Genomic DNA, 26,944 nt, shown 5'->3' with positions numbered 1-26,944 from the left:
AGCCTTCGGTTCTAGATTTATGTACCTGTGAATTTCGTTTCACCTGTTCATAAAACTTTCGAACTTCATTCCTGCCTTTAAACCTCTCAACATCTTGGACCGTACGCTTCGCATGCCCTCTCTTTTTCCTTCTGAGAAGTCGGTGTTCCTCTCGCCTCTTCTGCTCATAGAGCTCATGAACAGCTATCGTCTTTTTATGCAGCGCTACTTTGAGTGCCTGTTGTTTGGCTGCATTTGCCTGACGACATTCCTCATCAAACCAGGGGTTCCTTGTTGATGGCTGCTTGAAACCCAGCACATCAGAGGCGGCTTCTGTGATTGCATCTTGGCAATTCTGCCACTGGTTTTCGATACATTGTGTTGGCGGCAGAGAACTTCGAGAGAGGTTACTTGTAACTCCGTCGGAAAAGGACCTTCTCCCATCACCTAGCTGTTTTGCCTTGGCTCTGGAAATCCGAAGTGCTACCTTGGCTACAACGAGGTAGTGGTCCGAATCGATGTTAGCTCCTCAGTAAGTTCGGACAACCATGATGCTGGAAGCGTGTCTGGCGTCGATCGCAATATGGTCAATCTGGTTGACGGTAGATTGACCTGGGGAACTCTAAGGTCCTTTGTGGATGTTGATGTGTGGTGTATACTGGCTACCATGACGTTTCGCTCTGCAGCAAAATCTATGAGCCTGAATCCGTTGTCGGAAGTGTTGTCGTGCAGGCTGTTCTTCCCGATTATTCCACCAAAGATGTCTTCCCTTCCTAGCTTGGCATTAAAATCGCCCAGGACTATTTTAATATCGTAGCTAGGGCTCATATGTTTTGTCTAGGAGCTCGAAGAACATATCTTTGGTGTTTTCGTCTTTCTCTTCTGTGGGGGCGTGTGCGCATATCAGGCTATTGTTGCCTAATTTAACCTTGATGCGTATGGTGATGAGGCGCTCATTGGAGTCTGGCTCCAATGACTAAGCCGCATCCAAATAAGCGCTGTTGGTTTTCGTGGTAGCAGTCACCAAAGTAATTATCGCAGTTTTTCATCCTCTTTTTGCCCGGCCCATCCCATCGTATTTTCTTGATGGCGGTGATATCTGCTTTATAGCTGTCTAGGGCCTCCGCTAATTTTTCGGCCGCACGTGGTTCGTTGTCCTTAATTCGTTTGCGTTGGTTGTCAACAGTAAATCCCCCCGTATCCGAGGCTTGTTGGAGGGTTTCAAAGTGATTGCATATAAATTGAAACCCTAACAAAACGCCTTACAAAAATAGTACTTTGGGCTAATCGGTGTGGACCTTGCGTCAACCTGCACAAAACCGAATTAGTCCTATTTTTGAAGAAATACAAAGTTCCACATGTGAACCCTCCCTACATTAAAGGAATCTAAATAAAGTTCTGATACGGGGCTAAGTTCCTATTTTAGGCAAAAACTAAATTGGAAACGTAATATAGAAGAAAGAGTCAAAAAAGTTACTGTAGCTCTCTTCTCTTGAAAAAATGCCTAATGGTAATAAATGAGACTTACAACCACGAATTATGCATTTGTTATACGCATCGATAGTCAGACCAATTTTAATATACGTTGGATTTTAGTGTCGCAGTGGATTACCAACAAAATTGGCCACTCCTTAATTGTTTTGTTTTGTTTAGTTTAGTTTAGTTTATTCATCAAACAAAGTTACAATAGGTACTTAAGTGATTATTAGATAATTTAATACATTTAAAATATTAAACATTCCCACCAGCAAATCTATTTAGTATTAACAATAAATTTGATTTAAATAAATATCTACTAACATTGAAATCAATCATGTTGCAAACAGTATTTCTTTCTCTCAAACACCTGGATATTGGTTCATTGGAAGCATACACAGTTCTATGACATGGAACATTAAAAAATGGTTGCTTTCGAAGCAATCTCGCAGGAACACTAATGTCAATTCGAGCTAAAATTTTGTGAACAATCAATATGATTTGCTTCTATGTCACGAATGAACATAACCTCTGTATACTTTCTACGAATGTTAAGAGGCAAAATACCGAGTAGTTTACACCTCGTTTCATAGGTAGGAAAATCTATATCCTATTGAAGTCTTTTCACTACAACTCTCGTAAATCGTTTTTGGATCTTTTCCAAATTTTTCCAATTTTTTAAATGAATGAAGAAAATATAAACTATTTCAGATTACACCAGTATTCAAGATTAGACCTTACAAACGCAAAATATAAACACTTTAAGGTGTGTGGATCGGAAAACTCCTTTGAGTTTTGCAATATGAAACCTAACATTGAACTGCCTTTAGCAACTAAAAAATCTATATGCTTTACAAAGTCAAGTTTTTTTTTATCAAAAATCACACCAAGATCTTTTTTAAAGGTTATAACGGACAATGGCATATGATTGATTTTATAGGTAAAATTAATTGGACGATTGTTTCGAGAAAACGTAAGGCTTTGGCATTTGTAAATGTTTGAATATAAACAGTTAGCTAAACACCAGTTTGATAAAACATCAATATCTTGTTGCAGAAGGAAACAATCATGTTCAGATTTTATACAACGAAATACCTTAAGATCATCTGCGTGCATCAAGCACTTTGATTTAAAAACATATCCGGAATGTCGTTTATAAACAATAAAAAAAGAAGAGGACCATGATGGCTTCCTTGCGGGACACCCGACGTAACATATACCGGTGCAGAAATAATGTTATTTATACGAACGAACTGAATACGATCTCTTAAGTATAAATTCAGCTATTTTAAAAAGTTATATTATGGGAAGGGTGGTTTAAGGGGGGTTCACTATTATTGTTTGAATTTAGGGCAATGGGTTATCACTTGTTAAATGCAATATATTATGAAGACATGCATAAGAATTCACTGGGATATTAGTATCATTAGAATTTATTTGTTTATTATTTTTAAATGAATCCTCAGGAATATTAATTCCGTTTTTTGAAACAATTATTGTTAATAAATCATTTTTAATTTCATCCATACATTTAGCACTTTTATTTAATTGCTCTCTTAAGTAAGAGATTTCTCTTTTGAAGCCGATGACACTATCCGAAAGTTCCGTAAAGCGCAAAATGAAACTAGCAAGATTTGATTGGCAGCACAAACCGCACTTCCAAAAGAAATTAGGATTTGTAAGAATGTTAAGGTTTTCTTGGTCAATATTAGCACAGTTTTTATGAAATAGTCGTCCGAAAAAAGAACCGCAGACTACACTATCACTTAAATCTGCGCGCTTTATTTTTTGATTACATTTACTGAAATTAAGCCTCTCATTCGGCTTCCCAACCATTGTTCTGTATTCCAGTTGGAACTTTTGGCTATAAAAGAAGTTTTTTCCTTTCTCAAAAAAACGTAGTACCGTATGTTATTACAAAGTCAGGCCGTCGTCGTCGCTACAAACTCTATAACAGGCCATAACTGTCGATCATCTCTAATGGCGATGGCACAATAGTTTTAAAATCTTGAATCTTTGCTGGGTGCTGGGCTATAGAGAAATTCCAGGCAAAGCACATGAACTCTCCAGAAATGGTACAGTACAACCCATTCTACGACGTTTGGCTTCATATAAACTATTTCTAATGCAAGGCGCTATAAAGAAAGCAAACATCAGGAGGACTAACATCAGTACGTGTCAGGTCAGGAAAAACATCTGGCCTACACTACATTTAAAGCGCTTAAGGAGAAAACAGTTCTTCACCTCCTCTATACTGTACATGCCCTGCTCTAGCTCAAAAACGGAAGACTTACCTAGGGAATTTCTTCTATAACTATCTTAACGATCTCAATCATATATAAAAATAATCAGTGTTTCACGTTTCGTAACGGACTCAAACTGTTTTCATTGAGCTTAGAAAGAAAGCCTCAAGATTCTTGTGATATCACAATAAGCCATTTAACTGGCCTGAGTGTGTCCTACTCCATCACGGACAGCCACTTTAACCTAACCTAGCCTAATGTGTCTCCGATGTTGCAGGCCCCTACGGCCGGCCCAGAGAACTTAACCCCAAATTAAAAAGAAATTGTTTTTATAGCCCTACTGAGAGGTCCATAAGTTAATGCAGTTGCTGCTTACCGTCATGGCAAAGCATTAAACTTTTTTTTGGTTTTAACTAATTTATCGCAAATTTCCTAATGGATAAGCTCAATCACCTCAACCAGCTAGCGTTGCGTGATGCGTGCATCGGCTCCATAAGCTACTTACTTGGTCAAGGTACGATCGTGCGTCGGTGATGGTAGAAAAGTATTTCAATTAATATGAACCTACCAAAGTCTTAGTTCTACAAATAAAGAAATCTGAGGACCTTTTGGTTGCCGTGAAACATATGAAATTCCAGCCATGTGGCAGAACAATCAAATTGTTGCTCTATTATTTAAACCCTACTAAAATTCCTTATTTTTAATAGAAATTTGTATTAGTTTGTTTAAGTACATTTGACCTTTTAAAACAGCTCAATTCTATAACAAAATCACGCTAAAACTATATTTACAAGAAACTCAAAATCAATTCATTATCTTATGACCTAAAAACTCAAATAGTGTTACGCTCATTTTTTAAAAAAAGAATAAAACATTAAAAATAAAATTTCACATTAATAATACATTAACTTATTTTATAAATTAAAATTGACAACATTTTTACTATACTTGCAAGAAAAAAATGACAGTCTGTTAACGTACAATCTAATTTTTAAGTAGATACTGCAATAAGAAATTCACTTGCTGTATCCTATCCATACTCCAAACTCGAGACATTGTGATCTAACTGTTTTATTTTTATAGACTAGCGGACTTGCAGAAAAGCTCTAGTTTATATGCATCCAAAATGCGCACCTTACTTCAATTTTATACGCACAATGCCGAATACATTTGTTATTAAGAATTTTGAATAATTCAAACCAACAGCAACAAATTCAAAATAACAACAACAATACGAAACATTTAGACTTTGATAAAGCGATATGGGTTTTTAAAATTATTATTGGTTTTGAAATCTAGCTGATCTTGCTGTTCATAAAATTCAAATTATCTGCAATAGTTTTTTTTCTTAAATGCGATTGATCATGGAATTTATAAACAATACCTATAAAAATATACATCATCAGGTACTTCTTGATGATATACCTACCTTAACGGTTTTATTTTATTAAGACTTGACATTGAATTTTGGAGCCGGAAGTCGAGATATAGGAATAAATTTCCCTTGCTCCATCTAAAATTTGACTATTTTTGCACATGAGGGAGCTATTTTATTCAAGTTGTCATTTCAATTCAATTTCAGACTTTTGTTTTATTAAGATTGTGATGTGCATCTGATTCGCTGAGGTTTTAAAAATTCAAGATTCCTCTTCACGCAGGCTTATTTTTTATTTATTTATTTATTTTGTAGTTCTGCTTTATATTTTTTGAACTTGGAAGGTATCTTGTAAGGAGTTTTGGCAGCAGAGTGCGCAGTTTTTCCGCCATATTTGAATTTGAATTGTAAAACTGTCAATTTCAAAAACAAAATATATTCAGTGCTGATGATGCGGATGGACACACGTTTATTTTGTTTAAATTTTATGACTGCTCAAGGTCAACAACAACAAAAAAGGGGAGAAACATATTTAATTTATTCTTTTTGATTAACATATATAAAAGAATCAAGTGTCTTATATAGATTTAGGTAGGATACCTTACCTTGCCTACCATTCACAGCCTTTGATTGAAAAACATTTTATAAAATAAACTGACAAGATTTTTGTCTTATTTTTTTAATTTACAGATTTTACACAAAATGCTTTTTAAAGGAACAACAAATTCAACACAAATTATTAAGCGTATAATAGAACCCTTCGAATTGACAATGTATTCGTTTGATTTGTCAAATATTATCTCGTTAATTGGAGTTTTTATTATTAGTGCGCTTTATTATTGGATATTTCATATGCCCATCGATTGGAAAAGGGTAAGTTTATTATTTAGAATATTTTGATTTTAAAAGACATTTAAAATACAAAACATATTTGCTTTAAGGAAGAATTACTAAATACTAATACTATAAGAAACCCATAAATAAAAAAAAAACAATGCATAAGTTAATGGCGCAATGTCAGTTTGGCTAATAATGTTCAAAAGATATTTACATTACGCTTTTTATCTTATTTCACGTCGAAAATATTTCTGAACAAAGTCAGAGCATTATGAACATCGCAACAAATCGTGTTCTGATTGCTACGAAATATTTTTGAAACACACCTGAATACTTAGCTGTCATTATTTGACAACTGTCAAGTTACCTGTCATTGGGCAGATTCAGGCAACGTAAGGGACTTCATTTGCAGTCAACTTCATTCTTTGAACGTAAACTTTGACCAAGGCAACTAGTTAGTTTTTCAAGTTCCATGATTTTCAAATTCATAACTTTACTTCGCAAACCTCTACTTTAAGTTCATACTCGTAGTACAAAAAGTACCAACAAAATTATTGTCTGCAAAACACTCCTCAGGCAAGCTACAAGTTCACCACGATTTTTATTTTGTATTGTAAAAAAATATTAGTTATTTCTTTTCCAAATTAACAAGGAACCCTTTTACAGAGAGCCTTTAATGAAGTAATAAAGTTCATCTTTCAATTGAATGAAATAACATGGTCAACTGTCATTTTCATAGAAGTAGACTTGACTTAATAGTGATATTTTTCTCGACTAACTTTCCAGTCAAATTTCCATGAAAGTTGCCTTAAATGGAAGGTATTTTTTCGGCAGCTGGCCAACCAGATACTAGAAACACTTGTCTATCTTTCAAGTCCTTCATGTCGTCTGAACCTGGCCAGCCCATTTTCTTCAACATATGCAAGAAGTACGTATCAAAACTTGTAGGTATTACTTAATTAATGGTGGCGTTACAGTCCAGGACGGGCCTGGGCTTTAACTAACATGGGTCTCCTAGCTATCTGTCTCCAATTTAGCACAAAAAGTAGGTTAAGGTCCTCATTCACGTGCGTGCACGTCGCTGTTCTTCGGCGTAGTTCGAAGACCTTCCGGACTGGAGCGTTGATGTCAATTCGCTTTTCATAACCAGGGATCTTAGTCGTTGGAATTTTATTCTTTTAACCTGGCTAATGTCGCTATACAGCCCGTACAGTTTGTCGTTGTATCTTCTCCTCCACTCTGCATCTTTGCAGACGGGACCAAAAATCACCCGAAGAATAAACCTAAGACGCTCTTATCTTTCTTTGAAAGAGTCCAGGCCTGAGTGCCAGAAATGAGAACCGGGATGATGAGTGTCTTATAGATGGTGATTTTAGACGCTAGAGAGAGGACTTAACTACTCAATTACCTCCCAAGTCCAGAGAACCCGCGGTTAGCAAGAGTTAATCTTTTTTTCGATTTCAGCGCTGGTGTCCTTCGTTGTCTGCATTAATAGAGGTGCCTAGGTAAAAAAAAGTTCTTACCTACCTAAAATATATACAATACATAGCTGTCCATGGTGACGTTTAGTCCAAGGAGTCATCGTTGGCCTTGCCCTCATTGACCACTTGTCCATTCTTCTCCGCTTCTGTCGCATTGTTCAAAAACGCACGTTTTGATCTTCCAACTTTGCCAATATCATCGGGATATCTGAGTAATTGGATGGATGTTTGGAAGATTGTGCCTCTGGTGTTGACGGTTGTGTTTTGTAAAACTCGGTTTGTCTAGGACCTTTTCATCGTTGGGATTTTATTCGACCTTGATCGATCAGCATCTTCACAAACGGATAAGTTTGACAGGGATGCGCCATTGCTAGACATAGCTCTGTAGAGTTGAAGTTCTTGGTTTTTTTCCAAGATCTATCGTAATGTGAATATTCGGTCAACGGTGAACTTACCTGGTCTGAAGCCAAGTTAATAGGGACCTATCAGGTTGTTGACAAAAGGCTTCAGACGTGGTGGTCAGTAGACTGAAGCCTCTGTAGTTGGTGGAATTCAGATGGTCTCCTTTCTTGTGTATTAGGCAAACTATGCGGAGATTCCACTCATCTGGCTCATTTTGGTGATGAGTTGGTCATGCTTCCTACTAAGTCATCGCCTGCTGCATTGAATAATTTAAAACTTTAATTAAACTAATTATAATCAAACAAGAATGCAGTTTTCAATTGTAAATTTGTTAGTTTCCCTATAAAATGCTTGTGATCAGCTTTCAACTCGGTCTACTCAGTTATTTTATTCTGAGTTCATTGAGCACTCTCTGAACAAGGTCATAACATGTTTCTTTGACAGGCTCTGAACTGAAAAATAAAAACGTCTATTTAGAACAAAATTGTGCCGTTGTTGGAGCTAGTGTCGGTGTAGCTGTCAACAGTCTAATGAAATTTGTTTGGGGATATTGGGCGCATTCCTAAAGCTAGTTTATATGTATCACCCTCCAAAATCCATTTGATTACATTGTTTTATTTGTAATGTCGACAAATAGATTTGAATTTCAACGAAAAAAATTGGCGTTTTTATTAGAGCGTTTTTGCTAGTGACTACGTATTAAAAATTTAACTGTATATGTAGGTAGTCAATCAGGAAATGTCATGTTAATGACAAGTGCAAATATATAGTATAAGAAAACAATAACTTAAATAATTTTGTTTGTTTTTAAATTTAATAATTTTGATTTATTTCATTTTAAATTCTTGCGTTTTTACCGATCAGCTTATTTTGAAACGTCAAAATCAGTGTCAACTTACTTTGTAGCTGAAAATGTTGTACTACGTCGGAACTGAAATTTCAACTTATTTAGAGTTGTCTTATTTAGAATGCCTTGAATTTGTTGCCGCTAGCTTAGTGAATGCCCCTATCCTGACACTGATTTTGAAATTTCAGTTGATCGGTAAGGACACACAAATTAAAATTGGTCAGGTACAGACAACAAAAGGCACTTCATGTAAACTTCATCCCTTGAACATTTTGGCGAAGTTAACTAGTTTGTTTTTTAAGTGTCATAAATTTCATACTTGAACTTTACTTCACTATTTTCTTTTTCTACTATCATTACACCCTCAGACAAATACAAGTCCATCACGATTTTTATTTCATATTGTAAAGGAATATTAGCTATTTCTTTTCCAATTTGGCAAGGGAACCTGTTACACAAAGCATAAGATGGAATTGTGCAGAAAATAATTAAATCATAAAGTAATAAAGTTCAACTTTCAGTTGAATGACATTGTGACATAAGCAGACTCGACTTCATGGTTATTGGGCAGGTTCAGACGACATAAGGGACTTGTACGTCAGACAAGTTTTAAGTATCTGATTGGCCAGTTGCCAAAAAATTACCTTCCAATTAAGGGAACTTTAATGGAAAGTTGACTGGAAGGTTAGTCATAAAAATCTCCCTATTAAAATGACAGTTTATAATGTTTTTTCATTCAACTGAAAGCTGATCTTTATTGGTAGGTAGAAATGGCGATCGCAAGGCAACCTAGCCTGAGATCCAATTAGCGCTGTAGTGCACCGTTTTGATACCAAAACCTCGTTGGACCTTTGATTGAAAGGGATAGATTTATAGAGAAGCTTCATAGCAATTATGTTAGAGCCATTTTGTCGCATTGAGAAAAAAGATAAGGTTTCGTAGATAGAAAAGATTTTACCCTTCATAGCACCAAGAGGAATGATAACCATTTCCGCAAGTGAGCTATGAAGGGCCGATCCTTGACTGGCTAGCTCGTCAGCCCGTTCATTTACCATGATACCACTATGACCCGGAACCCAGATCAGGGTGACACCGAGGTTAATATTCAGGCTTGCAAGCTCATCGCGACATTGCTGGACCAATTTAAATGAGGATATGACAGCTGCCTGACTGTCTGTAAAGATAGCCGCATTTCGGTTTTGGTTTGGGGTTTGTTTAAGTATCTCACATGCCTCCCTTATTGCCAGCAGTTCAGCCTGAAAAACGCTAGCAAAGTCAGGAAGCCTAAAGGATTTGGCTACATTTAGGGACTCAGAAAAGATCCCAGAACCAACTCCGCACTCCATCTTTGAGCCGCCAGTAAAGATGGTTGTGTCGAAACCTATCGACATGATGTCATCCTCCCAATCTTCTCTGGATGGGAAAATTACTTTAAAACCCTTACTAAAGCTCAAAGTAGGAGTGCAGTAGTCAGTGTCTACTGAGGGATTCAATTTCGTTGTGTTGCTGTGACCTTAAGGTTTTGACAACCAGCTGATCTTTATTACTCTATGGTTTATTTATTTTCTGCACAACTTCATTTAATGCTTTCTGTAAATGGGCTTCTTGTGAATTTGAAAAAAAAATAACTAATATTTCTTTACAATACAAAATACAAATCGTGATGGACTTGCAGCTCGCTTTAGGAGTGTTTTGTAGACAATAATTTGATTCGTACTTTTTGTACTATGAACTTAAAGTAGATATTTGCAAAGTAAAGTTCTAAATTGGAAATTCATTACACTTCTTTCTTCGGAAAAACCAGCGACTAGAATGTCAATAACGAATAAAGCAAAATGAATGTTGTTTGACCGTTGCTTTCTTTTCTTGAGAATAAAAATGAATCGGCTGTCGATACCTTGAATTTCATTCCAAGTAAGATCTCTGTTGTTTTCTTGTTCCATTCTCGGGCTGATTGCTTTAAACCATAGATACTTTTATTAAGTCTTATCACATTTCCTTCCCTTCCAACATTTTTAACCCTGCGGCTGGTCCATGAAAAGGGGTATGCTCATTTTCGGCCCGGAGTGTACACCAATGAATTTGGTATCAAATTAAAGGTTGTTCTAAGCCGGATATATCTGCAAAAATATTTTGTCGATAACTCATGGGAGATCCGAGATATTTGAGATTGAAGTTCGAAATGTCCAACCATTAAAAGTCAGCACTTTTTCGACAAAAATGCTATTATCTTTGGATACAGAAAAGTTAGAAAAATCAAAAAGGTATTAAAATAAAGGTGTAAAAAATATCTTTTAAATGAAACTAAAATTACATTTCTATGATTTATATATTTTGAGTTATTTTTAATCAAACCTTTCAATAACAGCATTTTTTAGGCAAACTTTTGTACAATAATATCTTTTAAAATTCAATGATGATTTTAATTTTTTTGGCACCAACAAGTGGCTCAGTTCACAACCTTTATTTTCATATATAATTTTTTAGGGTTTCTTCAACAATTTATTCATTTTGACAATAATAATTCAAAAATATGCTCCTAAAATACAAACAAAATCTTATACCTTACACTAAAGTAATTCTTGTAGTAATAGTGGAAAAATTAAAACAAAAAATAAACAATTCTTATTAAAGTAGTGGAAATACTAGAATAAAAAAAGAAGTTGTTATCACAATATCGACAAAACAAAATTAAATTAATTCAAAGAAAAAAAATAAATAATTATAAACTAAATAATAATTCAAAGAAAAATAAATAAGCAATGGGTTTGGAAAAACATAATGCTAATCTGAATCATAGGTCACTAAAAGGTTGTTTAAAAATTGAGAAGGAGGTCTTAAATTACTCTCATATCTTGCCCAATTTAAAAACCATATTATGGTCATAACATGAGCGCAGCATCCAACCGTTCTTCGACCTACTAGGCAATTGCAATAATATTGTAGAATTGACCGTTGGCAATTAACGCATACCTGTCTTCGATTTCCCACACCTGAGCTAGGTTCGTTTCTTTGCACTTGGGAACTATTTACGTTACTTGGATTTTCATTAAAAGTTGAATCGTAATCCATTTTTGTCAAAAAACATATTTTAAGAAGAAATCACATCAAAAAACCAAATATCAACTGCATCAAACCAAAAAATATAACGGAAAAAAACTTATTGACAGATATTTAATAGCGTGAGTGGTTAACTTTTTCCTGTATGTTAAACTTATACCGCTCACATGCTACTCTTCTAACATTATAGTGTTAGGTATAAGATTTTTTTTATATTTTAGGAGCATATTTTTGCATTATTATTGTCAAAATGAATAAATTGTTGAAGAAACCCTAAAAAATTATATATGAAAATAAAGGTTGTGAACTGAGCCACTTGTTGGTGCCAAAAAAATTAAAATCATCATTGAATTTTAAAAGATATTATTGTACAAAAGTTTGCCTAAAAAATGCTGTTATTGAAAGGTTTGATTAAAAATAACTCAAAATATATAAATCATAGAAATGTAATTTTAGTTTCATTTAAAAGATATTTTTTACACCTTTATTTTAATACCTTTTTGATTTTTCTAACTTTTCTGTATCCAAAGATAATAGCATTTTTGTCGAAAAAGTGCTGACTTTTAATGGTTGGACATTTCGAACTTCAATCTCAAATATCTCGGATCTCCCATGAGTTATCGACAAAATATTTTTGCAGATATATCCGGCTTAGAACAACCTTTAATTTGATACCAAATTCATTGGTGTACACTCCGGGCCGGACTTCCCTTATAAAATGAGCAATCCCCTTTATGCATTATGTAAGTTTGGCTTAAACTCAGTGTTCTTCTTCAAGACGGTAGATCTGTTGGTGTCCAAACCACTTTTAGTCCATTTGCTCTTCTCGACAAGTGGTAAACGCAATACTTCTTCTATAAAGTACCTACAAACCTGAATGCGTATTTTTAACAACTATGGGCAAAAAACACCGGAATCCCAAGGTCTTTATTTATTTCTCTTAATAAATGTTACCTCCCTTAAAGCAGTTTTTTCAATTTCAATAATTTTTAAAACACATTCAAACAAAATGTTTTAGTTTTTTAAGAAGAAGTTGAAGCTAGACAGATCCAGCTTCTGTCTTGTTTTATATGAACATGAATAAGCTTCGAAATTTTTGCTTTGCTTCATTTATTATTCGGGTAAAATAGCTTCAGCTTAAAAATTTTCAAGCGGAAAGCGAAAAAACGACAGTTGACTGGAAATTTGACACAAGAAAGTAAATGAATGGTAATTTAAATACGTCCAAAATCCTTTCGATATGTTGCTCCCTGAAGGTATTCTGCAGTACGTTTTACGAGCCTAGAGATAGCTAGAATGCCTTTACTTCCTTTAATTCACAAAGTACCACTAAATTCGTGCTTTATTCTTTTGAGCATTTGAAAGATTAAACATGTAGCGTAGACTTTAGAGTTTTTCAAAACTCGTTCCAGAACGAAATTTAAAAAAATACTGCATTACTGTTCTAAAGTAAGACTTTTCCACTGTTGCAGTTTCCAGACTAGAATAGTTCCGTTCACAAATAAATAGCATTATTTTCCCCAAGAAACAAACTGTCTTAAATCACCTGCATTTGTTTCCATTTACTTTAATCCATCCATAATAAAAAGATAATAAACTTTGATGATACATATTTAAAAAACGTTTATTTTAAAATTCCAGCGCCTAGAAGATGTCAGTTACGACCTCGCACTTGGTCGCGATCGAAATATGAAAGCCAAACAAAAACGCGACACTATCAATCGGATGCGTCGTCTTCGCAAAATCGGCATTAACGATCTACCTCCACCCTACCCCAATGGCTGGTACAGCATTGCAGAATCTTCGGCAGTTAAGAAACAAGAAGCTATCAGCGTTGCGTGTTTGGGTGAACAATTTGTAGTCTTTCGAACGGCAACAAACGAAGTGCACGTCCTCGATGCTTACTGCCCCCATTTGGGTGCAAATCTTGGAATTGGAGGCAAAGTAGTTGGTGATAGCATTGAATGTCCATTCCATCAATGGACATTTCGTGGCAGTGATGGAAAATGTGTCAACGTACCTTATAGTTCGTGTAGTGCTCCGGCAGCTTCCAAAGTTCGGCGATGGGCTTCGAAGGAAATGCATGAAATGATTTTTATCTGGTATCACATCGAAGGTGAAGAACCTTGGGATTTGCCAGAGATTGAAGAAATTGATAGCAAGAAATTTATCTACCAAGGTCGCAATGAGTTCATTGTTAGTTGCCATATTCAAGAGATTCCAGAAAATGGTGCCGATTTGGCACATTTTACAGCCATACACAATCCAAGCGTGTTGGCTGGAAGCAGTCCGAAAGACAATCCGCTGGCAGTACTTGGCACACATCGATGGGATGCAACGTAAGTAGAAATGATACCAAGGATCTAATGCAACATTATACATTTTTCGAATTTGAATTTCAGTTGGAAGGGATCAAAACCCGAAAGCAAGCATATTTCCACTCTATCACTGAATCATCTTCTGGAAATCTATCCTAAGGTCCAGTTTTGCCAGGTCGATGTTGTCGGAGTGCAGGTAAGTCTTGCGGTTTCCGGTTAGTAGGTTAAACTGAAAGATTAATTGATTTTAACTAGATCGGCCCAGCCTATGTTCAACTTCATATGAAAAGTATCTTTGGACGGTTCGTAGCAGTTCAGACAGTGACACCCATTGAACCACTTGTCCAAAAGGTTGTTCATCGATTTTATGGACCAAGACTAATGTCACCGTTTATGAAATTTATTGTGGTGGCAGAGAGTATCATGGTAAGAAAAAGTTTAAAAGAATAAGTGGAGTCAATTCAAAACAATTTCTCTAACGTTTCAGGTTGAACGCGACATAAACATGTGGAATCACAAGACATTCCGCAGTAAACCTCACTTAGTGAAGGAAGATCATTCGATAAAATCATTCCGCAACTGGTATAGTCAATTCTACTCCAACAACAGTAAATCCTTTGCCCACGCTCAGGAGAATTTAGATTGGTAAAATCAAGTTGCTCCTGTATCTCATGTTAATTCCTTAATTTATGTTCAATTTTCTTAGACTGTTAGAATTTACTAATTAATTGATAAGGATAAGGTATCTTTAAGTAGACTTATAAAAATATATATATAAAAGACTTTATTTTGGTGATTCTTTTTTTGTTCAGATGTTGAAATCACAAATAAATGAAATGAAAAAATAAATTTGTTTAAATTGGTTGTGTTTCTCTTTTCAACCATTCCAATGTTAGATAATCGTTTTCTTTTTCCAAAATTGGGGATAAGGTCTCCCAGACCTGTTGGTGATAGTCGTTTAAGAGTTTCACCTCAACCGATGTCAGGAGGTCTTTTTTAATCATCTTAGTTTGTTTTGGACACATTGTAATTGTTTTGAATGTAAGAGCACCACGTCCAGCAAAATCATATTTGGCAGTGGAAGCGGGGACTATTTGAACGATGTCTTCGATCCGAATTCCAAATTCACCATCTTTGTAAAATCCAGGTTCTATAAAAATAAAATACAAAATAAATAGAATTTTTAATTGAGTTTGTGATAAAATATAATTTACCATTGGAAATGAACATATTCTCTTGTAGGCCTGGATCATCGGCCATAATGCGAATACCAACACCCATGGGGCCCTCATGTACGTTAAGGAAATGTCCAACTCCATGGCCAGTTCCATGCCCGTAATCTAGGCCAACATCCCATAGAGCTTTTCGGGCTAAAGTATCCAGCACTTGCCCCTGGAATTTATGAACAAATTTGTAGAAAAAATTTAATTTAATAATAATTTAATAAAAAAAACAATCGTTATAAATTCAAAATTCCGCACAGGCTACACTACTGTTTAGGAACTACAACAAACGATATACAGATTGTATCACTCTAAGAAGGAATAATCAAAGAATTATAGTAGGTCTCTCCACTGGCCATTCCAGATTAGATTTTTTGTAATGAGGACGAGGACACACCGGAGACCATATATTTAAGTTAAGAAGTAATCTCCCTTAAAATACCCGAAAAACTCTAGTTTCTCAGAGGAAATAATTTGGAAGACATAGTTAGAATAAGTTTCCTCATCCAATACATTAGGGGAACACAATATATCTCGAGGTCGCATAAAAGTTTATAAAATAAGCAGAAATATTAAAAATATAAAAAACACAATACAATGGAATGTTGCGAAGATCAAAGGCGAGTCGTATGATTTTCCGCTGAGTGGAACCTAAAAAACTTTTAGAAAAAATAAATCCATTGCAAAAATAAAGAAGAAAACATTATAAGGCGTAACTGGAAAACATAGGCATTACACTACATTTTACTAACCTTATGTTTCGAAATCAGCCAAAATTAGGCCTGCAAAATTATTTTTTTCATTGAAAACACTAGTGGAGCTAGTGAACGTATTAACTCTACATTCGCACAGTTCTTAGAGTTCGGGGATTGCTGCTGTAAACTTTTTCTTTGGGTTAGCACCATACATAAAAATTCATTGGGGTTAAGTCGGAGGACCTGACTGATAAGATTTTAAGGGAAAGCTTCCCGAAGAAAATTCATCGAATCTCTAGCCGTGTGTGCGTTTGCATCATCCTAATGGAACCACGCTTGAGATGAAACCTTGTCACTATTGACATTTGTAGCCTGGCATAGGCATTCTCGGAAAAAAGGTCAAATTATCCTATGGGGCAATGCAATGGCTTATGGGTTTTTGGAGCCTAATAACGGCAGTTTTGTTTACTTACTTGACAATGAGCGTCATCACAAAAATGGGACCCACAGTACGAAAACGCTTCAACATCGTCTCACCAAATTTTTGAGATTTTAAAACCTTTTTTAAAATTTCATGACAACCATTGAGGCTGCTCTTTTCAACAACAAAACAAGAACAAAACTGTCGACGCGAAGTTATATCGTTACTTTTGAAAAATGACTGTGCGACATAGTGACTGAGAAATCCGCACCATCACTGGTTCCAATGCCACCACTTCCTCTATACCACTTATTAGCTTTTGAAAAAAAAATAAATCTGCCTCACGACACCTTTTAGATACAAGCAACTTTTTAGGCAAAATCTATACTTTCGATATTTGACATTTTTTAAAACCGTTTAACTTCTAAAGTCCAAGTCTTAAACAAACAAACAAACTTTTTTAAAGGATTTATTGTTTAAAAGTAAGATCCTAAAAACGGAAATTTTCGACAAGAAATCTAAAATGCTTTTTATGCTCACGTGGAATCGTTGAGGATTTTTTGTCACTTTTTCATAATCCTCAGTGTCTGTACTAATTTTTAGCGATATGAAATGTTTAAACTTATAATGGATATGGTGTTTTAACATGAAGAATATTCAAATTGGCCAAACCTTTTAGGCATTGGGCAAGTTCAGACAACATAAGGGACTTCATTTGTAGTCAACTTCATTCTTTGAACGTTAACTTTGACAAGGCAGCTAGTTAGTTTTTTAAGTGTCATGAATTTCAAATTCAGAACTTTACTTCGCAAACCAATACTTTTTGTTCATAGTACTAAAACTACCAAACACATTGGTCAGGTTCAGACGACATAAGCGACTTGAAAGTAAGTCAAGTTTCAAGTGTCTGATTAGCCAGCTGTCAAAAAATTGCCTTCCAATTGAGGCAATTTCATTGGAAAGTTGACTGGAAAGTTTGTCAAGAAAAATCTCCCTAACTATCAAGTCAAGTCCACTTATGTCCAAATGACAGCTATTCATGATTTTTCAATTCAAAAGTTTGTAGGTTTTCGTGTTGGGATAAAAAAGTTGTCATTTGAATTATTCTTAAAATTTTTAAAATTACCAACAATATTTTTTATATAAAGAAATAGTTTAGTTTGAAAATCTAGTTTTGTTAAATAGATTTTTAGTCAAAAACGAATTTTTACTAATTTTAGTAGTATTTCTTAAATTTTTACAAATTAAATGAATGAAATTAATTTGAGAGAAATTAGATTTAAAAAAAAACTACTGAATAAACAAAAAAAAGTTTAAACACAATATTTTTAATTTTTGAAAAGCTATTTGAGTCGAAAGTAAATTTTTACCAAGTATTTGTATTTATTTGTAGGACATAAGTCTTATAAAGTTTTGCCTTTAAATTAATTTTTTTAAATAAAATTTGAATTTTAAATAAAAAGAATAGAAAAAAGAATATAATTTAAATATGAAAATGTAAAAAAGAGAAAATAAAAAAGAAACAGACAAATAAATAATAAATATTATCAACGATTTGCCAAATAATTGAAAACTAAAGATTTAAACCTATTCGCGCTTCTCATACTTCTCATCGCGGTGGGCAGTGAGTTCCAAAGGCTGTATGGACAAAAAATTGACGCTCAGTAGTGAGATATTTAAATCAAGGTTGTATAAGGACAAAAGACCTATTATGATAATCCGGTTGTTGAGTTTGAATGATTTCATGCAGATAGCTCACCGATCGGAAGTTTACTAAGCTGTCAAGACTGCAGCCAGATATACGTTGTGCAAAGTTCGATATGTGGTTATATCATCGCAGATTATTGTTTTAAAATTCTGAACATTAATAATATTTATTTTCAATGCATCAAACATATAACAATTATTACAATTTGATAACGATAAAATAAACTAAGTATCTAAAAACAAAGTATCAAATCTCACCCCAACTAGATTTTTATACTTTTGTAGCAGGGAGTTCTTTGGTTAGAACATCAGCAGGCATCTCTTCCGTTTTCAAATATTCTACTTTTAATTTATTATCTTTTATAAGATCTCGAATAAAATGATGCCTTATATCGATGTGCTTTGAACGTGCGTGATAAACGATGTTTTTAGATATGTTTATTGCACTCTTGTTATCGCATTGCAATATAAGTTCTTGATTCCAATTAATTAGTTCTCGCAATAAAGATTGAAGCCAAAGTGCTTCTTGAGATGTTGAGGCTAAGGCCATATACTCAGCCTCTGTGGTGGAGAGAGCGATAGTAGGTTGTTTCTTTGCATTCCAAGAAATAGGTCCTCCTTTGTATTTAAAGAGATAACCTGTAGTTGATTTTCTGTCATCTAAATCACTAGCCCAGTCAGCATCCGAAAATCCTTCTAAACATCTTCAATGTCTCGAGTGTATTCTAGCTTGTTATTTATTCTTCCTTTTAAATAACGGAAAAGTCGTTTAACCGCTATCCAATGAGATGAGATGACTGCAAAGGGTAAATCTGGGCGACTTACTTCTGCTGCATATAAAATGCTTCCAGTAGCTTCTTGATATGGAACGGTTTTCATGTAATCAGTTTCGTGTTTGCTTTGTTAATATGTTTTTTTTATAAGCTTTTGGTTAATATCTAAGGGTTTGGATACCGGATTACAATCCTCCATGTTGAATCGCTTGAGAATATTCTTTAAGTATGTCCGTTGGTCTATCCATAACTTTCCCTTTTCTTGATCGCGAGTTATTTGCATACCAAGCACAAATTTAGCTTCTGAAAAATCTTTCATCTCGAAGTACTTAGCCAAATTTTCTTTGATAATTCTTTTTTCATCTTTGTTATTTGTAAAAATCAGTATGTCGTCTACGTAAATAGCGACGAAAGTTTTATCTGTGCTGTTTGTCTTGTAATAAATACACGTTTAGGTTTATGATTGTTTAAGTCCAATTTTCTTTAAAGTTTCATCCAATTTCTTATTTCAAACTCTGCTAGCTTTTTTGAGACCGTACAGTGATTTCTTCAGTTTACATACTTTATTTTGAACATTATCAAAACCTTCAGGGAGATTCATGTAAATTTCATGGTTAACTTTACTTTGCAGGAAAGCAGTCACAACATCCATTTGATCGATATCAAAATCATATCGTACAGCCAAACTTAAAAGTACCCTTATGGACGTGTACCTCACAACGGGAGAAAATATTTCTTGATAATCGATCCCTTGACATTGCGAATACCCCTTTACGACCAATCTAGCTTTATATTTTTCGACATTACCACTTGCATCTTTTTTTGTCTTAAATGTCCATTTGGAATTTATGGCTTTCTTTCCTTTTGGAAAAAGAGCTGTATATTCATCGTTCATTACTTTTTTCCAATCAGACATATGTTCGCTCTTCATTGCCTCAGCGACACTGTCTTTGGATCTTCATCATTGTTGCTGGCCACGTACGATATATTACAGTATCTTTCAGGTGGATCTCTTATTCTGGTAGATTGTCTTATTCCTCTCTCAGATATTATTGCTTCTGAAGGTTATTCAACAATGAAATCATCTTGGGCATCCAAAAAACTGTTTTCACTTGCCGTTTCGTCACTTATTTGGATTGGTATTTCATTGCTTGAATTCACTGATAGAATTTCGTCTTCATTCCCCACTAAATAATATCCTTAAAAATATAACAATAAGATGTATCGTTTGTCTCACCATCTTTTGGAAAAATTTGCTCATGCAAAACTGCGTCTCGACTTATTATAACTTCTTTTTTCTTAACGTCATAGAAGCGATATGATTTTGAGTGTGTGCAGTATCCGATAAAAATAACATCTTTTCCTTTGGCATCGAGTTTCTTCCGCTTTTCTTTTGGAATGATAATAACTGCTTGACAACCGAAAACTTTAAGATGCTGCAGATACACTCTTCTTTAATTCCAGATTTCTTCAGGTGTTTTTTCGTTTGTACCTTTGCAAGGTGTTCTGTTCGTTAAATAAACTGCCGTATTTGCAGCTTCAGCCCAAAAACGTTTGTGTAAACCAGACTCGATGAGAAGACGCGCTTTTTCAATTATGGTTCTATTCATTCTTTCTGCCAACCCGTTTTGTTGTGGAGAATATGGAACCGTTGTTTGATGTTGAATGCCTGCATCTGCTAGAATCTTCTTCATCTTAAATTGCATTGCAACTCAAATGGCCTTTATTTTGTTACCAGTCTGAACATTTTTGAACTCAAGGAACTTTTCCTCTACCTCATTCTTGCTTTTAATGAAAAACGCAAAGACTTTTCTTGAAAAATCATCAATGAATAGATTGCAAGTACTCTGAACCTCCAATTGATTTTTGTTCAATCGGACCCCAAAGATCTGTGTGTACTGTTTCTAATATTGATTCTGCTTCAGTACCAATTGAGTTAAACGGCAGGCGTGCCATTTTACCTTTGATACATGTGATGCAATTGATTTTTGAACTATCGCAATAAATATTCTGGACCACTTTCGGAACCATAGCTTGTGTGGTTTCAATATTTGGATGTCCAATACGCTTGTGCCAAAGTTCAAAGTGTGAAGTTAAATATTTTTTTGTAACATTATGCACTTTTGTTGGGTGGTCTGTTGAGTTGAAACATATTGTTCACCAAGCTTGCAACAACATTACCACTTTGGTCTTTCACTAAACATTCATTCTTGGAAAAAATCATTGAAAAACCCTTCTGAACAAGATTAATGCATATGTAAGTCAGGAACTTGAAGGACTTCTAAAAATTCAACCTCATTTTCTTTGAATTTTCCAATAGCTACCTTCATATCGACTTTACCTATACCTTGGACTTGTATTTTTGAATTATTTGCAACAATTACCTCAAAGTTATGATTTTCCATCTCACTTGAAAAGCATACACTATTTGAGCACATGTGAGCTGCCGAGTCGAAATACCATTCTTCTTTGTCAACAGCCTTGACGGAAAAACATCCTAGGTTAGGTTAGCTTAATTTTTCAATTTTAAAATGAAATCTTTTACATGAAATAACTAATGCAAAAGTGCAAAAAATTAATAAATCACAAAGTAATAAAGTTCAGCTTTCAGTTAAATAAAAAATAATGATAATTCGTCATTTGACATATAAGTGGAATAAACTTAATAGTTAGGGAGATTTGGCTCGACTCCTATTATAGTCAACTTTCGCCTTAATTAGAAGGCAATTTTTTGCAGCTGGCCAATCAGCTACTAGAAAATTTACTTCCAAGTCCTTTATGCCGTCTGAACCTGCCCGATGACTTATACAAAGGCTGATAAATCTTTTTGCAGAAGGTTCAAACATAAAGATAATATTGGCTTCGCTACAGCAAACTCAAATGGCAACGTAGGTTAGGTTAGGTTAAAGTGGCTGCTGATTCAGAATCCACACACTAAGACCAAAACCATTTTGAGCTTTTTATAAAGCTAAGAAGATATTTGATATCCTTTTTAGCTAGTTCACTGGGATCATCAAAATAGTAGCTTCCCAGATGAAGTTTGCTTCTTAGTGAAAGAGCAGGGCAATTGCAGAGAAGGTGAGTGATTGTTTCCTCTTCTTCCTCGTCCATACAGCTCCTGCAGAAGTCATTTGAGGCTACACCAATCGTATTGCGTGTCTGCCTATAAGACAGTCTTCCTTAAGGACACCTATTAGGGAGCTAATATGAAGTGAGATGATATGAATTGAGATAACAAGTCTTTAGAGCACATTAAGTCCAGTGAAGGCCATATGAGTTTTGTGGCTGCGCATGTTGGTAAATAGTGCCACCTTAAATTTGCTATCGCAAAAGCTGTTTCTCTTAGCAGAAGTTTACATGTAGCTATCGGTATACCTATCCTCTCCCTTTCAGGTGAAATAGGTATGACGGTTCCATTTTTAGCGAGTTTATCGGCTCTACAATTTCCCGTGATGTCTCTGTGGCCCGGCACCTAACAGAGGTGAATGTTAAAATACTGCGCCATCTCCATAAGAGACGATCAAAAATCAAGGGGCCGTTTGAGATTTGGTTGAGACACCGTAAAGAGATTAAATAGGAGCCTGACTGTTAGAGAACATGCGGATATCAGAAGTTGATATCACGTTTTCTCATAGCCAGAAGAGAACCTCTTTGATCGCTAAAAGACGCTAAAATGATTAGGGAGGCGGAATGAGATGCTTAGATTAAGCTTTTCTGAATACAGTACACACCACTACCAACTCCCTCATTTGTCTTGGATCCATGCAGAGGCAATCTGTGCATTGGACTCTGCTGAGTTTGTCGTAGTATGTGACTTTCTCCAGTGCAGTCCACCATACTGCAACCCCGTACATAAGTATTGATCGGATGACCGATGTTTATAGCCAATAGGTTATGCGAGGTTGAAAACTCCATTTGCTTCCTATGGCTTTCTTGCAAAGCAAAAGAGCTACTGTAGCTTTTTTATCTCTTTCCTGAATATTAGACTTCCAACTTAATTTTTTGTCCAATATCAGATCAAGATATTTGACTTCATTGGTAAAAATAAGTAGTACACCTTTTATTGAAGGAGATGCAATTACTTGGGTCTTGTATTTTCATATAAAAAGGAAGAGGTCTGTTTATTGAGGATTAATACTAAGTCCGCAGTGATCAGCCCATCTAGTGAGCATATTGAGTGCGTGTTGGAGGAGGTCTCTCAGTGTATTAGGATGTTCTCCAGTGACGGCTCTAGCAACATCATCAGCATACGCAACCACTCTGTAGCCTTCCCTCCCAAGGGATATTAGTAGTTCGTTAACCACTATGTTCCACAGGAGAGGGGGTAGAACACCACCTTGCGGAGTGCCTCTACCGACAGACCTTTTCGTACAAAAATCCCCCATCTTAGAGTTTATGATCCTGCTTTTTAGCATTAAATAATCAACACACACAGTGAGTATTCAACGTTTAAGGTCGTCATAGCAGAAGTGATAGCGGATGTGTCAACGTCGTTGAAAGCGCACTCAATATCCAGGAAGGCCACCATAGTATATTCCTTTTGCTCTAGGGAGTATTCAAGTGTATCAGAGTGTGCGAGGCTGTTTCTACCGATTTCCCTTTGCAGTAAGCATGCTGAGACATCGATAGTCTCTTATCAATGCTATTACGTACATGGATATCAATCAATAGTTCCAGAGTTTTGAGAATGAACGATGATAGGCTAATAGATCTTAGATTTTTAGGGTTGACATAGCAGTTGCCCGCCTTGGGAATGAAAAAATGGCAACGTAATCTTTGCCGAAAAGTTCCTACTAAAAGATTCGAATCTGCCCAAAACAGCGAGAATAAAAATGTATCATATGTAGTGACAGCTTATCAACTATAAAAGTATTTCTTAATAGAAACAAATCTATCGCCATTCCAGAACATCTTAATCAAAAAAGTTAATATCTTAAATTAGTCAGAATCTTTAATCTTCTCCCTAACACTACTGTCTTCCCAAAAACGCAACATCTACAATGCTTTAAAATATATTTAAGGTTAGAATTAAATTAGATAGATTTATGACTTATTGGGTTCTTAAGGGACGAATACCCTTATAGTGATTAGAGCAATTAGAAAAGGAGAATAGGATTAGAGGAGAGACATATTTTTAATAATGCTTCAAATTAAATCTCTTACCTTAACTTTTTTCGGAAATATTGTTGAACCCAATGTTAATTGACCTTTCAAAACTCTTGTATAAGTTTCCATTTGAAAATCAGTTGGTTCTCCAAAATGCAATGTTCGAGTTACATCAGTTGTTCCATCCCTGAAATCAAAAGATACAAATTATTAAAATTTTAAACATACCACAAATAAATAAAAAGAAAATTTTGTCCATACTTATATTGCGCTCCAGAATCGCACAGGTAAATCTCTTTATCATTTATTGGCCTATTTGTTTCCTCAGCAGGATGATAATGTATAACAGAACCATTTGGACCCGAAGAACTTATAGTTGGAAAACTCAAACCCATATAATGTTCTTTTTTTCTATAAAATACAAAATTAAGAAGTAGTTATTTTGATGTTGTTAAAATAAAGATATAAACAAAACATACGATCGAAGTTCCTCAAGCTCGTCAGCTCCAGAAATTTCATCAACAGCTTTTCCATCTTGTATCATTTTCTCTAGCCAAGCAAAGTATTGACATAGAGCAACTCCATCACGAACATGACTGTTGATGAACCCTTCAATTTCTGTTGAATTCTTAATTGCTTTCATTATGGCAATGGGAGTAATCTAGTGGGAGAGTTTTTGTAGTCAAATTTCATGATAAGAGATTTGTAGGTTGATTAATCATAAATACCTCTTGATGTCTTTTATTTTTTGGAATTAAAGCAGTCAAAAAGTAACTGGAACTCATAGCAATCCATATCTTCTCATTTGAATTTTCAATCTAAAAACAAACCAACAAAATAGCAAAGCAAAGAAAACAACCATTAAAACAACAAAAATAACATACAATATCGAGTAAACGTTCTTTAATTGATTCATATCGTTCAATAACAATATCCACGTTATTGTCAATCAAATGTTGACTCCAATTATTGGGTAATTTTGATTCATCAATGAATAGATGAAGTTTGTCGTGTGAAATGATTAGATATGAAAAGAACACCGGATTAAAATCAATATCAGATCCACGCAAATTTAGGAACCCTTTAGAAAAACAATAGTTATACTTTGAACGTCCATAATCTTTGAGTATAATTTTTATAGTTACATGCTATCTCATCCAATGCGCTGACAACTAAGGCGTCTGCTTTCTTATCTGTCATTTGTTTCTTTACTTCACTCCATTTGGATGCAATTGTGGCACCAGCGAACTTCAAATCCAATGTAATGACAGGATTTGTTGGACCTTTTGGTTGATTGTCCCAGACAGCATCGATGAGGTTATTTTCAATTGGGACTAAGGCACATTCTAAGGTAGGAGTACATTAAATGATTTGTTATAAAAAGCTCAACTAATTGTCAATCTCTTACCGTTTCCGTTAAGTTCCTTTTGAATGGGCTTCCATAAGCGATAGGAGAGTAGTTTAGGATCAACTCCAACTGTGCAACCTTTGGCCAGATTTTTTGCCAACCAAGCTCCTATCGAAGGTGTCGCAGGTAGACCTACAAGTTGTCATTGAAGTTACTTACTTTCTTTCAATTCTGTTTTGCAGTTTTCTTACCATCCTTCATAAGAGTCCAATTGGAATCCAATTGTTTGCCAGCTTGCTGATAGTACCTGCCATCAGTCCACAATAGGGCCTTGTCAGTTGTGACAATGGCTGTCCCAGCAGAACCATCGAATCCACTCAAAAATGCACGACGTTCGTCTCTCTGACAAATGTACTCGCTCTGGAAAGCAGAACAAAATTTACTTTTCTTTGTTAAAAAACGATTCAATATCTCTTCCTTACCTGATGAGCATCATCTGAAGGCACTATATATGCACTTATAGCTTGAACATCCTCACCTGGATGTTGCATTAACTTCCTAAGTCTAGCGAGGATTTGTGTGGTGTCTTTCATGGTTCGAGCGAAGAGATGATTTGCTGCCGCCAGTTTGTTGTCAACTAAACTAAAATCAATAAAATTTGATATCCCACAATAAGAATTGAAAGGCAGGTACATAGGTATGTATTAATTGTTATCAAAAGTGCGATAGTTTTACCTACATACCTAGTTTTTATTTATGAATTAGAACAAAAAGCGATTAAACAAACTTTATGATTATAGCTTCAATATGCACTCAATAGAAATGTAGAAATGCCTGTTGTTTGGATTAATATTGAGTTTAATCAGCTATAAAAATTGTGCTTGCTTGGAGTGAGGGTTAATGGTTTGTTTCTTTTATTTTTATGTAAAATCATCAACTTTTGTTCTTTTGATTTAATTGGAACAAAAGCGAGTTTCTGATTTGCGAAAATTAAACTTCAAAATCAGCTGTTTAGTTATTTGCTCTCTACTGTTGCTTGCGTCATCTAGTGTCGGAAAGATAAGATTACTTAATAGAAAGATAGTGCGGAAATTTGACACACCAGAATTTTGAATTTGAATAAAATAAGAACAAAACTTCGGTATTCCATTGGTAAATTCAGATTTCCTTCAAAAATTGATTTTTCTGTTGTGACGCATGGAACACAATTGGATCTGTTTTTGTTTCTAATTGTATTTGTTTATCTACGTGAAAGTGCTATGGCGTTCGGTAGAGCTCTTAAATCTTCAGCGAAACATTGTTTAAAAAATTAAATCATAAATAAATGGATTTATTTGGCCCCATGGAATGTAAAATGATGCAAAATTTGTGTTTTGACAGATCTAAATTAGAAATAAATTAGTACATAATGAAATATTGCAGAGAAGGTTTAAAAGGAGATGTCGGTGCACATTGACTTTAGAATTCCTGAATATTGCAATGACTAGGAAAGACAGAGTGTGGTAAGGCATACCACATTCGCGTAGTACGGCTAAAGAACGAATCTCTGAATTTGACAGTACGACTGAAGTTGGGCTCGAGGGTATACTGATGAGCATTCCTAGAAGCGCGAGTATTACGGATGAACTGTTTAAGGAGAGGAATGCAACTGGC

At 35.0% G+C, this 26,944-nt stretch overlaps 2 protein-coding genes across 2 annotated transcripts in view; one reads left to right on the top strand and one right to left on the bottom strand.

Annotated features, from left to right (window-relative positions):
• LOC129942652 (cholesterol 7-desaturase nvd) overlaps positions 1-14,877 on the top strand; it is a 176,406-nt gene extending 161,529 nt beyond the window's left edge. The window contains exons 2-6 of the mRNA XM_056051682.1: positions 5,764-5,946; positions 13,342-14,039; positions 14,103-14,214; positions 14,274-14,444; positions 14,506-14,877. Coding sequence (XP_055907657.1) covers positions 5,776-5,946; positions 13,342-14,039; positions 14,103-14,214; positions 14,274-14,444; positions 14,506-14,667 — 1,314 coding nt within the window. The 5' untranslated portion in view covers positions 5,764-5,775 and the 3' untranslated portion in view covers positions 14,668-14,877. The remainder of the gene's footprint in view (positions 1-5,763; positions 5,947-13,341; positions 14,040-14,102; positions 14,215-14,273; positions 14,445-14,505) is intronic.
• LOC129942650 (xaa-Pro aminopeptidase ApepP) lies at positions 14,772-26,268 on the bottom strand. The gene is made up of 12 exons (XM_056051680.1): positions 26,035-26,268; positions 25,774-25,933; positions 25,543-25,711; positions 25,352-25,483; positions 25,089-25,289; positions 24,828-25,024; positions 24,672-24,761; positions 24,423-24,604; positions 24,205-24,354; positions 24,001-24,130; positions 15,233-15,410; positions 14,772-15,168 (listed from the first exon to the last, which is right to left on the bottom strand). Exons 2-12 carry the CDS (start codon positions 25,882-25,884, stop codon positions 14,873-14,875), a joined length of 1,836 nt encoding a protein of 611 aa, XP_055907655.1. The 5' UTR covers positions 25,885-25,933; positions 26,035-26,268; the 3' UTR covers positions 14,772-14,872.
• Between the last annotated feature and the right edge of the window lie 676 nt (positions 26,269-26,944).

Source organism: Eupeodes corollae, chromosome 1 (assembly GCF_945859685.1).
Source record: "Eupeodes corollae chromosome 1, idEupCoro1.1, whole genome shotgun sequence".
Classification (NCBI taxonomy): domain Eukaryota; kingdom Metazoa; phylum Arthropoda; class Insecta; order Diptera; family Syrphidae; genus Eupeodes; species Eupeodes corollae.
Note: the sequence above shows the minus strand (reverse complement) of the source record. Positions and strands in the feature narration are given on the sequence as shown.

Excerpts from the sequence above, each read along its gene's own strand:
- LOC129942650 (XM_056051680.1), bottom strand. The coding sequence starts at position 25,884 with ATGAAAGACACCACACAAATCCTCGCTAGACTTAGGAAGTTAATGCAA. Across the intron at positions 25,290-25,351 it reads AAAGGAACTTAACGGAAACG|AATGTGCCTTAGTCCCAATT; the intron begins GTAAGAGATTGA and ends CTCCTACCTTAG. Across the intron at positions 15,411-24,000 it reads TATTTCCGAAAAAAGTTAAG|GGGCAAGTGCTGGATACTTT; the intron begins GTAAGAGATTTA and ends CATAAATTCCAG.